The sequence below is a fragment of the Pimephales promelas genome, chromosome 3 (genome assembly GCF_988280905.1).
Source record: "Pimephales promelas chromosome 3, fPimPro1.hap1.1, whole genome shotgun sequence".
Taxonomy (NCBI): domain Eukaryota; kingdom Metazoa; phylum Chordata; class Actinopteri; order Cypriniformes; family Leuciscidae; genus Pimephales; species Pimephales promelas.
In genome coordinates this window covers 25,301,990-25,319,088 of record NC_142771.1, presented here as the reverse complement: position 1 = coordinate 25,319,088, position 17,099 = coordinate 25,301,990, and the positions used below count along the sequence as shown (strand labels likewise).

General features: G+C 38.1%; 1 protein-coding gene across 2 annotated transcripts in view; it reads left to right on the top strand.

Annotated features, from left to right (window-relative positions):
• The window catches only part of rarab (retinoic acid receptor, alpha b), a 137,680-nt gene that overhangs the window by 49,477 nt on the left and 71,104 nt on the right, over window positions 1-17,099 (top strand). For both annotated transcript variants that reach the window (XM_039686062.2, XM_039686061.2), the window contains exon 3: window positions 10,138-10,806. In XM_039686062.2, coding sequence (XP_039541996.2) covers window positions 10,656-10,806 — 151 coding nt within the window. In that variant the 5' untranslated portion in view covers window positions 10,138-10,655. The remainder of the gene's footprint in view (window positions 1-10,137; window positions 10,807-17,099) is intronic.

The window sequence follows — 17,099 nt, the reverse complement described above, 5'->3', positions numbered from 1 at the left end:
GCATTGCTTGAATAACAATTAAAAGAACATCCCCATCAGTTCTCTTAACTCAAATAAGCATGACAAAATTTGTGACTGTCATGTCCAGTTTTGCTGCTGTTAAATAAGCCGAATTAGCTAGTAATAGTTACATTTCGTTGTTACAGTGTTGTTGACTGACTGTCCTTTTAACTTTTGACAATGTGTCTGAAGTATTTCTTTAAAGGGGTCATGAACTGGCTTTTTAAATGTTATTATGTTGTTGTCTGAGGTCAACTTATAACGTTCGCTTGGTTTTTGCATTCAAAAACATCAAAATGAACAAGTAATAGGCTATTTTGTACCCTGGTTGTGAGCCTTCCTGAAAAACAGTCGGTTTTTATGGGCGTGTCGCACTAAAGACGCACTGAAGTAAACACCCACTGCTGTGAGTGGATAACAGTTTTGCATATTATAATGAGTTTCACTCACCCGTCGGTGTACGTGGGGGAAAACGTCCTATGTTGTCAAATGGCAACCGGATTCGCCCATACATGTTCAACCCAGAGTCCGTGTGTTGCACAATATTCCTGTCAGATCCAATATAGACGACACAGCACCGTTCTTTACTCTTAATCGGTCTGCAAATCCAGTCTTGTTGACAAAACAATCCTCAGTGAAATGAAGCGAACAGACGACGATGTTTTACCTCATCAGCTGGAACGTCATTAAAAATAAAGTTTATCCATGCAGTCCTATTGGAATCCACAGGAAGCTTATGCAGCGACTGTCTTGCACAGCCAGGCACTGCACAATATTCTGTATTTCTCGGTAGCGATCCAGTTTGTCATCACGAGGTAAGCATGTACATGTATGATACTTATGTGTGTAATGCGCGAATCGGTGGGCGGGGCTAAACCTGCCGTGGTGAAGCAGGCGTTGATCATCTTCTGTGGGGGTGGTGTTTTATCCTCTTTGTCGTCATAGTTCCCCACTTTTAAAAACGAGTCGTTTTTAGAGGCTGTGTCAATAAAAGCTTTTATTGGACTAACAAGGACGTTTTCAGTTCTGAAACTTGCAGGATATTCTTATAATATGATGACCTCTTAGATGTCAAAAGCTCAAGGAAAATTTGATTTCTCAGTTCATCACCCCTTTAATAGCACATGACAGTTATAGCAATGAGACATATCATTTCTCCTTGGCCTGTTATATTGAAAATGTATGTTTTACATTTTGCAGTATGACGTTATCCATTGCTGAATTATGGCTCATCATAGACTAGCTAACCACAAAGCTAGCTAATGCCATCATCAGTCTGTTCTGTTGTGACAATAAAAGAAACAAGTTTCTTTTTAAAATGCATTATCATATTATTTTAGTTAAAACTCATAAAAAACTACAAATAACTAATATTAGGGAAATCTGTTCATGTTTTGTTGCGCGTTTCTGAAATAAAAAATAAATAAAAAATATCGGTGGATATATCGGAATATCAGATTTTAAAACCAACAATTTGTATAGGTACCGGCTTTCAAAATCCTTTATCGGTCGGGCTCTAATTTAAATGTTACATGTAAACTTGCCTTCACAGTGTACAATAAATACCGTTGACAGTTGCAGTCTGTACCGCTGTTGCTGAATGTTGCCTTCACTAACTCTGACATTTAAGTCATTCATTACGGCAAATATGTGAGTCATGGACCAATGCCACAGGCAGCATCTGAAAGTGAAAAGGAAACACTGAAGTTTGTGTGTGTCTGTGTGTTGGAAATGTTTTGCATGCATATGTGTGTTTAAGCTCCTAAAGTAGGTCCACATGTCTCTCTCAGTTATGTTGAAATGGCAAAGGTCAAGGTTCATGAATCTTGGGCCACGAACCTTGACCTTTTGTTATTGCACATTTCCCTCAGTCTGCCAGATCATCTGTTCTCTCACACACAGACTCAGGCTCTGTTTTCTCATCATCGCCTCAAGATATGCCATTTCTTTCCCCTGTTGTCATTCAAAAATAGTTTCCCTGGTCAAAGAGACAACCAAACACCATGTTTTGAAACACGTTTACACAAATTTGTTCAGCAGATACACAGCCTAAATATGTACAGTCACAAACGCGCACTTGCATGAGATTCATGTGGTGCTTGTTAAGGTAAGCACTAAAACATTTATAAGATGAGATTGTGAAGGCACAAAGCTGAAGAGCATACATGATGAATGAATGATGGCAATGTGCTAGAACTGTATGTGTCCATATATAGATATAGAAAGATTGTTCATTTATGACTCAGGTCTAGATTTCAAATGAAACATCTTCTTCCATACAAATATGCATGGTTGATTGACATTGCATACCTTTTGTTCATCAGATCGAAAGTACGTGCATGAGCAAATTGACCTTAAAAAGATTTTAGATGGTGACATTTATTTATAAAACTGTTAAAAATGAAAAAGAAAAAAATCCATTCCATATGATTGAACAACATTGCAAATGATGAAGTAATAAAGGTGTGTGTGTGTGAGTGAATAGAGGGCACTTCTGATGGTTTGGTATGAAACATGAGTTTCTCATTCTGAGTGTGTGCATGTCAGTGTTTTTGCTGAACTGTGCATCACCTTCAAGTCTTGTGTGTATGATTAGCATGGGAACTAGTGCCTTTACCCACGCTTACTTTCGTTGTCAGATTGTTTGTGTGTGTGTGTGTGTGTGTGTGTGTGTGTGTGTGTGTGTGTTAGTGTGTGTGTGTCCCTTATTCACTATAGTGAATATAAGCACCTCTGATTATGCCTGCGAGTGTTTTGATTTGATTCTAACTGTGTGTTATGTATATTATGTATGTGCACTGCTCGTGTTTGAGATATGCATGCGCAAGAGCTTATATCAACGTGTAATGGGTATGTAAATGTAGTTTTATGAAGATACAGCAAAATCTCTTTGGAAGCACATTTTTCTGACATGTGCTGATAGATTTCCTCTTGAAACACAAAGTTCGATCAGGGCATAATGACATGTACACTACCGTTCAAAAGTTAACTGTCAGTAATTGTTTGTGTTTGTGTGTTTGAAAGAAGTCTTAAAAATATTACAGTTTTTTTTATTCGCTTTGGTACTATTTTCACAAGTAGGGTGTACATTTTCAAAACTCTTAGTGCTAATATCACAACAGATCATCAAAAGTGCACTTTTTTCAAACATTTCATCATGTTTTCAACTGTGTTAGTACAATTCACACAATCACAAAGTATCCTTTTCACAACACAAAATAAGTGTTTCATCTACATTATTGTTTCATTCACAGTAACTGCCTTTCGTAAAGCTCTTACTATCAAACTTTTGATTTGCATCTCTTTTTGTTCAGTTTAATACTTTTGTCTATTATTTAATCCAACTGATATTAATGTTTAATCAATTAATCAATTCAGCAATATACAGTATATGGATTTTGAGAACTACAGAAATAAAATGTGTGTTTGTATGAATATTTACAAGTAAATTACATGTAACCACACATGATGAATACTCGTTATAGCTAATTGATTTCACATAGTGTTAACCACAATTGGCCACTATATACAGTAATGTGTGCACTAAATGTTATGTTTTGTTCTTGTATTTACGTAGTTACATTTAATTATAGAAAGTATACCTATGTAGAATTATATCTGAAAAATAAAAACTATAATTTGCCTAAATGATTGTAGAGGATGTCTTCATTGATCCTTCACTTGATTAGGCCGACATATATGATGGATATTTGGAAATTATAGATTATGTAAATGTTGGGTACTGTAATTGTATTGCCTAATGTTACAGTAAAACTGTGTAATCTGTCTTTTATAGTACTGTAGCATATTCATTTCAGCACTTCTAAGGCCGATTTGAAACATGTATCTTGCATTGTTTGCTGTTGGATGAACTGATTGTTAAAAGTACTAAACTGAAAGAAGATCATATTGTTGTGTTTCAGTGATTAAACCAAATGTTCTCATTACATATTACAATAATCTTGTGTTTGAAATAATGATTATGTGGACTGAAAACATGTGCAACTGACTGAAAGCATTACATCAGGTTTTGAAAGAATGACTAGCTGCGTTACAAGTGTGATCAGTTTGGATTTTTGTACTAAGAGTTTTGAAAATGTACACCTTACTTGTGAAAATAGTACCAAAGCGAATAAAAAAAACTGTATTACCATTTAGGGTCCCACTTTATATTAAGTGGCTTTAAGTACTATGTACTTACATTGGACAATAAGTACAATGTATTATTGTATTCCTGTTGTATTTTAAAACACTTTTGCTGCTATTGAGATGTGAAACGGGTAAGGTTAGAGACAGGTGTGGTGGTATGGGTCGGTTTAAGGGTAGGTTAAGGTGTGAGGGGAGGGTCAACTGTGTAATTACTAATGTAATTACATAAAGTAATTATGGCTGTAATTACATGCTGGAATTTTAAAATATAAGTACAATGTAAAAACATGTAAGTACACAATAAGTCCATTGTAACAAACTATTAATTTCAATGTAAGTACATAGTACTAAAAGCCACTTAATATAAAGTGGGACCCTGTATTTTTAGTCTTCTGTCACATGATCCTTCAGAAATCAGTCTAATGTAAAGAAACTTTTCTTATTGTTATTACTGAAAACAGTTGCGCTGCTTAATATTTTTTGTCGAGACTCATTTCTTTCAGGATTCTTTCATGAATAAAAAGAACGGATATGGATAGAACAGAAACAGAAACAGAAATCTTTTGTAACATAAATGTCTTCACTGTCATTTTTGATCAATTAAAAGTGTTCTGGCTGAAGAAAATATTAATTAATTTAATATAAATCTAATAGACTTTAATTTACCTCACAAGCCATGATCGCTAATTGCTCTGGCGTTAGAGGCAGGGCCATTCTCATTCTATAAAGCAATTGATTTTGCCAAACTTTTATTCATCAATATTTTTGGTACATTTTTACTAAAGAAAAAAACTTGCATTACATTTTAGATGTTTTTTTGCTAAAGATGTTTTTTTTTCAACTCTTAGAAGAACACTAACATATAGATTATGGGGTGGTGATGGAGCATGCCTCTGATAAGACACATGCCTTTGGTGTGAGAGACCCGGTTTCGAATCCACTGCGAGACACCAATGTGTCCCTGAGCAAGACAATTAACCCCTTGTTGCTCCAGAGGCATGCAACTTATATATAGCAGCTGTAAGTCGCTTTGGATAAAAGCATCAGCTAAATGACTAAATGTAAATGTAGATTAAGATTAGCCTCAAAGCTAACATTTGATATTGTATACACTTATTGTTTCTTGTCATAAATCTAATAACATCTTGTGAGTTTATGCTTAAAACTGTTCAACCGTCTTACTGAAACGTTTCACATAAATGTATTTTTCCTTCTTGATGTCTTCATTTGTCTATCTATCTTTCACAAAAATACATGAGTCCTCTAATCTCTTTTTATCACCCGTTCTCACACACTCTCACGCATTGAATTAGTGAGTTCATTGCTATGTAAAAGGGACCAGTGGGGTTTAACCTACTTAGTACGCCGTTTAATAATGTATGAGTGAGATTCGAGAGGCGTGTGCAGCACAATAAGGTGTCTTCACTCTCTTTCTCGTCTTTGATCTCTCCCTCTTGCTGCCTTCTTTTTAGACTTTTTCTCTCAGTTTCTCATTCCCCCTTCGAGCGGTACATCCATGATGCTCTGCATGCCTTCAGGGAGATTCATAATCCATATTCCATATGGGAGAATGTTTGAAGTAGATTTACTTGTGCAATATTTCTTATCTGTTGTGTAGTCCTGAGAATAGATGGGTAGAGTCGAGCAGAAAGACGCCAGATATGGTCATACAAATGGGCCTGAGAGTTGCGGATAAATAGGCGCTAGGATAGTGAAGCACGACCGGCATGCAGACAGACAGACAGACTGATTACAGATAGACACTATTTTTTTTTCCTGCTCTTCACTGGTTCTTCAAACAGTGTTTTTCCTCCTCCTTACAGTTTGCGCTCTCACATTTTCAGGTTATGCCCAGATAGATAGTGTTAATGAGGGTTTCTGACATACGGTCTGTGTGAAGATCCTGCTCCGTGTTCCTGAGGGAACTCTACAGTTAACAAGCTCACTGGGGAAGACCTTGGCAGCATTTTCCCACGCTGTCAAGCTGGGTTCAGTGCTCAAGAACAGGCCCTGAGTGTAAATTCGCAGGTCTTTCTTTCTCTAATTTCTTAGCTTATTTACATTCTTTCTGAGGTATGATTTCAAACTGATGTATTGTGATGGTCCAGATGTCTGTCAGTAAGATGGTTACAATGGAGAACACATTCCTATATTCAGCAATCATTGTATCTAAGCTGTGTGTGGTCTGTCATGATTTACACTGTATAATATGGGTAATATGTTTTCAATGGCTAGAATGATACAGAGCAGAGTGACAATTTGACTACGCAGACTTTTTGTGTTTTCTCTGGATATTTGGGGGAAATTCTGCTTTAAATATGTAGAACAGAGCTGAGGATACTACACTGTTATTGGCACTTCTTACAGAACATCAATTAGGCTAGATTGTAATATGATTATGAACATGGAGTTTTACTGATGCTAACTCAGACAAGCTTTACTGACCAACACAGAGGAATGAACTGGAGATTTCTATGTGATTTTCAGTCAAATGTTTTCATGACTTACTAAAAATGATTGGATAAAATTCTAATGTGGCCTGCATTGAATTGTGACCTTAAATCGTTTTTGTGCAGAGAATTCAAATCAAAAAAAGAGGTAAACACAGTCAACTGAAAAGTCAAAAGCCTCATTTGAAAGCAGTTACAGGTTGTAACATTAGTGTAAGGGACCGTTCACAGTTGGTGTGTCTGAAAACACAGAGTTACTACATTTGACTTTTAACTACTTCGTGATTGTTAGAAAAGTATGTTCTGTATAGGATGAATGCGTGTACCAGCGTCAGTTACGTCGCTTTGCCTCCATTCATAAATCCTCTCGTGGCTTCATGGGATAGTAAAGTGTCCATCAAATGTGCTCTTCAGAATCTCTCCTGAATAAGTAGGTCATCCAGTGACTTTTTGCCTACTGTTTTTTGAATACTATGTATTTGGACATTCTACTCTGTTGGCATAGTGTTTTTCCAGCCCGTTCTCATCCCAAGACTTCATCCAACTGACGCTTTTGACCACACGTCAACATCCGACGTTTTAGGGTACCCTTTAACGTCAGTCAGATGACACTATCTAATCCTAAGGCTGTTTGTCCACCAAAACGTTATTCCACGCGCCTGGCGTATGTTTTCAATTGTTTTCAATGGGAGCACCGCGTTTTTTAAACGCCGTGAGCGTAACGAGGCGCTGAGCGTTTTTTTTTTCACGCTGAAGCGTCGAGGGCCCAGCGTTTTTTACTGGTCGCCGAGAGTTGAAAAAATGTTTGGATAAAAACTTTGCATAAAACGCAGTGCTCATCACTGTCACTTCTTATCCAGCCGTCCAATCGCAGTGGAGGAGGGGCGGGACTAAACCACACTGACCAACTGTCACAACATTCTTTCTCTACAATGACATCAACTGGCAGAGCTTACCAAACATGGATGAAAAATACATTTTTAGTATGAAATTAATTATCTGCGAAATCAGTTTCAAGTAAACTGTGCTGCGGATATTCTGTATCATGGCAACGAAACGTCTCAACGGAAAAAACGCTACCAAGCGCCAAAAGCACACGTCTGGCATTTTCAGCTGGCTAAAAATGCTTTGGTGGACACACGGCCTAACCCTACTACCCCAGACCTAAACCTGCCCGTGTCATCTAACTGACGCTAAAGGTTAAGCGTCAGTTAGATGACGCCCTAGGATTGTCATCTAACTGATGTTAAAGGGTACCCTAAAACGTCGAATGTTGATCTATGGGAAAAAGCGTCAGTTAGATGACGTCTTGGGATGAGAATGTGTTGGTTTTTCGCATGCTATGGTAGAGAAGCATTCGATTTCGATACTAAAACTGCAAAACTTTTTCTGTTTTGGCCATTCAGTTACATGACAACAGCGTTTTGGGGGCCTGAAAAGCTACAAAACTGTGAATTTGTGAAAACAGTGACGTGAATTTCTGAAAATGGTGATGTTGTGCAAATGTCTATTACGTGTTCAGTCTAGGCACTTTTCTTACTTCTGGCCTTGCAGCATAATACAGCATTTTTCAGGGTTCCCACTGGTCCTTGAAATCTTTAAAAGTTTATGAATCTGAAAACAAAAATTCAAGGCCCTGGAAAGTTTTTGAAAATAAACACGCACATATACAGGTCCTTGAAAGCGCTTGAATTTATTTTGTGCCAGAAGCTTTCTGCAAAAAACTATTCATTATTACATATTATTCCCTCCGGTCCACAAGCCTGTTATTTCGCCAACACTTCGTGGCCTATGCATACTAGCTTGCTTGGTTTACATTAGTTACGCGCATTTATTAGTGTTTCCCGTGTTAGTGTTTTTAGTGGGTTTTTTTTTTTAGTGTTTTTTGGCATGACATTCACATGTGCACGAAACTATTACCATGATACCTCAACATTTCACAGACACACCGTGAAAAATTGCAAAAATAATCTCAAACTGCTGAAACGATGTAACCTTGCTCTCACTTTAAATGTGTCCCGACATTAAGTCCTTGAATTTGACGGTATTGGACCTGGAATGTCCTTGAAAGGTCCTTGAATTTGAAGTTAGCCAGGGTGTGCGAATCCTGATTTTTAATCGTTTTCAAAGATGCACACACATGCATGCAGGGATTGTTTTGACAAAGCTGTCTTCTGTATGCCAAAAAAGCAAAGCAACAACTTTTACAGTTTTTAGTACATCTTTATCCATACCCTAAGTCAACATGTCTGTTCCTAATGATTCTACAACACGTTCAGTATGGTACTCTTTAGTTACTATTGACACTAAAATGACTTGAATCAGTATTTCTATCATGACATCTCTCAGAATAGTTTTGCATGGTAATGGACATGACAATGTTAATGTATTTGGTCTTGGTGGAATAGATCTGCTGCACTTCTGCTGCTGTTTATTATTGCGGCCGCTGCTACAGAGCAAGTTCAAAGACTTGCTTCTGTTCTGTCAGTACTTTCACAGTCAAGCTGCTGTGAGCATGTAATACATAATGCTACCACACAAATAGTGTACATTAAATTACCCTTAGCACATCTATGCAGGTGGAGCTGTGGGAGAGATGTCATTTAGCAAGACTTACAGCAAACACAAAACCAAACTATCGAAATGCTAAGCAGGCAACACGGACCAGTCAGTTTGTGACATGATTACAGATTGAATTAAGGACCTATCAGTCTGCAATATCTAGAGTTTCATCACTGAATTAGAGATATGTATTCATTTAGTAACATTAATTTACATTTACTTTTTATTTTGAAAAAAAGTGATGTTTTTTCAGTAATGATGCATTACATTGATTAAAAGTGAAAGTAATTTATAATTAAAAAAAACATTTATAATTTTATACAAATAAATATTGATCTTTTGAACTTTATAATTATCAAAAAATCCTGAAAAAAATGTATCACGGTCTAAAATATTAACCAGCACAACTGTTGATGTTTCTTGAGCATCACATCAGCATGTTTGAATGGTTTCTGAAGGACAATGAAAAATGGTGTAATAATGCTACAAATTGTAACAATATTACTGTTTTATTGTATTTTTGATCGAATTAATGCAGCCTTGGTTAGCATAAGGGACTTCTTTTCGAGATATTTTTTTTAACTTGCAGACTTAACTTATTCTTTCTGCAATGAAGACTGAGACATCATTTAATAATCCAAAGCATGTAGTTCTCAGGAATTGTTTGAAGATCTGAAAAAGCATTTATGACATGATGACAGCAAAATGAAATGAAACTGAATCAAAATTGACAATGATAGTTACTTAAAATATTATTATTTACAGAAAAAGTACATTCAAGTATCCATTGACAAATATTCTTTTAACTGGCACAAAGGAGAGCTACTTTACATTTATCTGTAAATCAGCCATGTACACCTTTTTCGTTTTAGCTGTGTAATCAAATATCAGTTTGAAATGAATGCCCGCAAACACATCTGACCACTAAAAATGTCCTCTTCTCTGTTCCTTTCCATTCTTTTTCTGTCTTTCTTAGGTCACCGTGTTGGACTGACTCGCTCTGATAGGTTTGACCCGAGAGCATTTTGTGACCTCTGGAGCACCGCGTCTCGATTCCTCTTGCGTCACATCGTCTTGGTCAGTCCTCTCGAATACTGGGGGTTTGGAGTGAGCTCAGGTCCCCGTTAAGAGTCGAACCACTCCGCTGCTGCATTAGAACATCCCTGTCAAACAGTGCTGGAATATACTGCCTTACTTATATTCAAAGAAAACTTTGGGATCGTATCCAGAGAGTTGCATAACACCAAAACAAACCTGTGAGCCGTACACCACTGTGATCGAATGGCGTCATAACCACTCTCACACACACCCTGGATCACCAATCATTAATCTGTCTCTGTCTTACAGCCACAATAGTAAGCACCCAATCAGACAATCGCAGACAAAGCTCTCCTAGTTGGATTACCAAAGTAGATCATGATGGGAAAGTAGACATCCGGCATCACGGATAGCCTGCACAGAGGTCTGGGACTCAGTGTTGTATCTGAGCGTACCATGTCTGGAAACGGCAACCCTTGCCCCAGTCCTTTAGGGGGCTTCCCTATGCCGCACTACCCTTACTTCTTTCCACATATGCTAGGAGGGCTCTCCCCTCCATCACTTCCAGGACTTCCTGTCAGTGGATACAGCACTCCATCTCCTGCAAGTAAGTATCCCTCATTTCCAGTGTGAAACATCTGCAACTTGCTATTAGAAAAATGCTTTTAGGCGTGTCACACTTAAACAACAGTGCATGATGGTCTGAGAAAGTGTTTTCTATGCTATTGTGAAATGTACAAGTACACAATAAATACTCGGTACCTGAGGCTAATCAATCAGGACTTACAGTTGCTGCATAGCTAAACCTCAATGGAACAGTTCACCCAAAAATGAAAATGATGTGCATTCCACTGCACTGCTTTTCCACGGTTTTTATGTCAACCTACGCTAGACGGACATGTTTGACCATTGTGCTTGCGTCTTTTGCATCATCTTGTGCATGACACCACGTTCTAAAGATCTTAGAACAAGTTGGTACTCAAGAAGTACAACCTTTTAAAAATTTCTCCAAAAACATTTGAGTACCACGAAAAAATATTATTCCAAAACTCAGAAATCTCAGGGCAAAACCAAAAAGTATGAGCATGCGTTCCATCAGAGCGCTTGCATCTATAGCATAACGGGGAAACTGAGGGGTAAATTTTATTAAGTTTAAATTTGGTATAGTGTAATCTATGCAACACTTTGAACTGAATAAGTTGTAGTCTTGCATTAATAGAACAATTATGGATTCGCTTTAGACCTTCTTCCCAAATCTCATTTGAGATATTAATTCCTGCAACCTTTTAAAAATTTGATATATATACTTTTAATATATACATATAATTATTCTTTTTTTATTCTTACAGGCCCCAAACTTTTTGACGATAGTGTAAGTAACAGATAAGACGTCCATATGACTTGTGTGCTAATGTTTATTCCAAGACTTCTAAAAGCATGTGATAGCTTTTTGAGAAATAGTTAATCATTAAAATTAGATGACTATGCTGCTCTCCAATGAAATATTCTGTATGATTCAATTCAATTCACATTTATTTTTTATAGCGCTTTTCACAATACACATCATTTCATAGCAGCTTTACAGAAAATGCACAGGTCCACATCACACACATTCGCTATGATTGGTCTTTTACAGATGTGCTCACTACAGTCTATTATTGCAGAAATGGTGATTGCTATTTTCTTATATTAAGCCTCAAGAGACCCTGGATTAAATACTGTTGAAGCCTTGAAGAACTTTTCAACAAGCACTATGGGACAATTTTTGAATCTTTGAAGAGAGTCTAGCTTTTGTTTATTGCTTTGAAATATGGCTCTTTATATCTTTTGAAAATATAAAAAGACTATTTAAAATCTCTCTGAAGTTTTGGTTCATTTTTGATTATGATCTGACCGATGGTTTTTGCTCAGCGCTATTCTCTGTTCTACTAACATGCATCAAATTTGATTACAGCCGTACATGATCCTGATGTGTCATAAGGTCTTAATGTGTTAGATCTCATTGGTTGTTTGGCCTGTTCTGCACTTTGAGGTGTAAAAACCACTGGAATGTTTTGGGCAAAACCGAGATGCCGTGCTGCCCACAGCGCCTGGGGTTATGGGCGTCCTAATGTGAACTACAGCTGTTAGCTTGGTCTGTTTGTGCAAGAATATTTGCATGTGAGTACCTGAATGAACCATGAAAAAGTCTTCTTTCTTTAGCTTCTTTTATATAAACAATCGTAGGGCTGTTCAGTATATCCCAAAAAATTATCTTCAATATCTTTTATTGTTTTTGCATATATATTTTATATACATATATATATATATATATATATATATATATATATATAGTAAATGAAAACATGGTGACTCTTTCAAAACATTTGAGTATCCCAACCATCCCAAAGTAATACTGGCTCAACCAATGGTGTGAATTTGGGGCAGGACTATGTGCTTAAACTGATGCGACACGCCTAAACTTTTTTGAGAATAGATTTGGGTAAAGGGGCAAATCACAATTCGTAAAAAATGACTGTTTTCAACTGATTCACGGAAACGAACCTAACTTTAATGCCCTTTTTTGCTAATAAAGAAAATAGCAATTTTATTTTTAATGTCACTGAGTCAACATTTGTATTGATTAATTTAGAGAATTCACGGAAACAAACTAAACTCTTTCACCAATTTTTGCTGCTACTGTCAAGAAAACTAGCCAAGAAATCTAGACGCACCCTAGCGGCAGCAAATTTTGTTTTGCTGCCAGTTACATCTGGCAACTCTCTCCGTTGGCTTGCGAGCTGGAAAAAACAAACTCTAGTCAGGCCAGTCACATTGTGTATAGATTTAGTGGGCGGGCTTAACATAATGACGGCAGAGTTGCGAGGGTTCCGCGTGAATTCCCTGCTACTTGAAACCAAAAAAGATTGCTGCTGCTGGCGAATAGCGGTCTTTCATAAAAAAGGAAGATGTGTCACCTACGTCACCTTTTTCGTTGCTCTGGTTGGTTATAGTGTTATCCTATTGCTTGCAGAGGGAATTTGAAAGACAACCGTTTATTTCGCCCCTCGGATTGAGCCCTGCCAATGGTGTGTTCCCAGACCCAACATCTTGATGTGGGTTTAGCTTGTGAGGCTAAAAGAAAACGGTCATTTTAAGTAATGGTGGCAATCACTGTATGTAAATCAAAGATGCTTACAAGTTTGTATTGCAAAAATAGTCTGTAGGAAAATGTACTGGCCAAATAAAAAGTACATTTACATCACAATATGTATTATGATATGTATTACCAGCCCGTTCTCATCCTTTAGCGTCACATAGAACGCTATATGACAAAACGGCGCTATACTATGCACATGGCACCCTTTATCGTTAATATTCACGCGAACCCAAGGCGTCATAAATCCTTTAGCGTAATATGAGACTACCCTACCCTACCCCACACCTAAACCTAACCATCACAGCGCGTGTTATATTAACGATAACGGGTGCCATGTGCGTAGTATAGCGCCGTTTTTTCATATAGCGTTCTATATGACGCTAAAGGATGAGAATGCGTTGATCTTACTATTACAAGTCCGTAATGAGTAAATTATACATTAGGATGATTTCTAGTTTCCCTTGTCTTCAATCGTAGCCTTTCAATCATCCCTGCCGAGAGGAAGAGTTGTCGTGTGGTTCAGCTGATCTATGGAGAGGTCCACTCTACACACTTGAAATGACAGTACATAATGTTTTGACTCGGTGGGTGGGAGCACATCTTGAGTCGGCTACTGATGCAGTGGCTGCCGCCAACCACCGTCGGCAGGGAGGATTTGGCAGTCAGTCGGCGGCTGCTCCCTCCTGGGCCTAGAGCTACTAATGTGTGTCTCTGCATAGTGCTATGTGACGAACAACGCTCTGACGCACTTGGGGGCTAATTATTACACGGCCCATGCTGACTTGCGGAAAGACTCTGCACGCTGTCAAGCGAGAAAAGGCGCGCATCAAAAATTTGGCGCCCCATGTGAGAAAAGGGAGATGGGGGTGTTGTTGGAATGTTTTTTTTTTTGTTGTTGTTTTTTTTTGCTTACAGGGGATAATGCAAAAGTTTGCATGGAATTTCCTCTGGTAAGCCTTTTAGTTAAGGAGACTGCATCACTGTGAAACCCAAATAAGTGTGTTGGTTTGGCTTTGGGAGCTGTGTTTGCATGAGGTCCAAATGAGAGAACACGGATCGATGGGGTGCGGAGCATTTATTTATCGTCTTCCGCAGGAGTTGGGCTATGGAATATTGATGGATATAGAGGTGCCTGTTATTGTCGAGCTCTCCTAACTTGACTTAAACAGCCGCTTGAAGGAATCCCCAGGGTGCTTCTTGTCACTTGCTGTGCTGTAATGATGTGTCAACTGCCAGGCACAGAATTCAAGCAGCTGGAAGGTACGGTGATTAGATTTGGGCTCAATGGAGTTATACAGAACTAGCAAACTTCTACCTCCGATTTGGGCATCTTAGTTAGCATGTTATGTGAGTTATTCGGTGTGGTTTCTAGAAAAGAAGTCGGACCCCTGTCCTCCTGATGAAGATTGAAAGTGATTCTAACTCTGATGCTCATGCATGTACAAGGTGTTTAAGTCTCGGCACTTCATTCATGAATTACTCGGCTATCATCATAGAAGCTTTTTTTATACTTAAAAAAAGCAAGTGACCAGATTTCCGAAAGTGTCAGTGAAGTATGCCATGAATGACTCAGCTTTTTTTTTTTTTGAACACCTCTGAGGTCTGCGAAGACTCATTCAAATTTCATTAGTGTCGCTAGCAAATGTAGTGTATTTTGCAATTGAGCAAACTGCACTGAATAGTGTTTTTCCAAAATGCACATGAGGGTTGACGTGACATTTTTAGGACTGTCCTGCAGTGTAAGATTGCTATACTTCATTTAAAGTATTATACCAAAAATTGTCTAAATAATTTATGAGTTATAATTAAACATACTTATATGACCACATTAAATGCAATTTATTAATTTATTTATTGGTTGGTTGATTTCTAAATAACATTATTTATCTATTTATTAATATCAATTGTTATTATATGTTTGTTTTTAATGGTTTGTGCTCTGGTTCTCAGTCTCCACCAGAGTTAGCGCTGGCTAATGAAGTGTGTTACTCTGATCAGGCCTGTCAGGCGTTGTGTTCTTTTGGGTCTTCCAGACAATTTTCAACAAATTTGGGCTGCTGTGTGTTTTTGTATAGCTCTAATCTTTGATAGCTCCATTTCCTCAGATTCAAACTTCTGTTCTGTCACAAGCTCCCCCAAGCACCACTTGAGTTAAATATAGAATGCAGTTTAATGCCACAAAGTGGTTAGTATTAGCTACCAACAACCTCTGCCTGCTTCCCTCTAGGGTCCCTGCAGAAAGAAAAGCATAAAAATATTCAAAGCACGGCAACTGTGCTCAGTTCTGTTGGGAAATGAAGTTGACTCACCTTGGTTCGGTTTATTAATTTTTGATGTCGTTGCTTGCTGTGACTCATTGGCAACAGCAGAATGAGTTTGATAATGCGACAGGAGTTTTTTTTTACTACTACATTTCCCTCAATGTTTAGGTGACCTTTAGCCTTGACGTCACGTGTAGCTGTGCTGTGTTGAATCATCTGCATGATTGAGATGCATGACAAAGCCAACAAAACGTTGAATCCCTCTCAGTGCTGAATGCACCCTAAGTCTACACTTACATCTCAGTTTATTGCCATTTACAGCACTGTTAAGTCAAGTCACCTTTATTTATGTAGCGCTTTATACAATACAAATGGTTTCAAAGCAGCTTTACAGTGATAACAGGAAAAGGATTTTATTATGCCAACAGAGGTCATTTTGGCTGGAAAGGAGCTCTAAAAATATAAATAGCGTCATTTGTGGCCAGTTTAGTGTTAATACAGTTCCGTTGAAAAGATCATCATCATTATTAAAATAGTTCATTTCATCTATAAAGCAGCTCTGGAGAAAACAGTGGGGCACGACGGCCTGGGGAAGGCTCGGGGACCCGCTGAATACGGCTCTTTTTACGGCAGGGAACTACAGTGGGTGGAAGTGCAGACTGAGAAAAAATGCCGGGCAAGTCCTCAGTCACCATGGCAATAGCCCGCAAAGATGGCATCGAGCGCGAGAGCTGGATGATCCTTACCCAAGTGGGAAATGCAGATGAAACGGTTCAGCACGAGCCACAGGAACTAAGCATCTTTAAAGAGATGCTGCTCTTTTAGATAAAGAGAGAGATTGTGAGTCGCAGCTGCAAACACACACTTATGCAGAGTGTAAAGGATACATATGCCGGGGATAGCGTAGCAGGAATGGCCACTGAAGGCGACGAAATTGTTCTGCCGCCTTCGTCCTGGCCTATAAAGAGATTCAAGCTGCGTCACAAGTCAGATTTTGGATTGATAGCATTTAAAATAATTCATCCAGTTCCTTTTGCTTGAATATCGGATTTGTCACGCCGGTATGGAGCCGAAGCTGCCCATAGAGGATTTATCTGGTTCTTGTGGTATTTGCCTAAGGAACTGTACCGATGGCTGTCATGCCGACGAAGTCTTCATAGGGGATTGTTCTTGCTGACATGGTCTCTGCCGGCATTCAGGGCTGTGTTGCGGGTGTGTCTAGGTTTAGGTCCAGATCCGTCTGACTACAGTAACTTTGGGATAAGGATGAAACAGACAGACTAATAAAATAAATGTTAGCATAAACTATTAGCATAAATGTCATTCTTCTTATGATGTAACAAATACATTGGGTGTTGTGTTGTGCACTAATAGGGAGTACTTCATTCATTGTCACTTAAATTAACACAATTATTATTGTTTATTTGCCTCATAAAAATAGTTAGATAATGTGTTTTATGATTTGTTAACAACTTATTAACCATATAAGTAATGAACAGT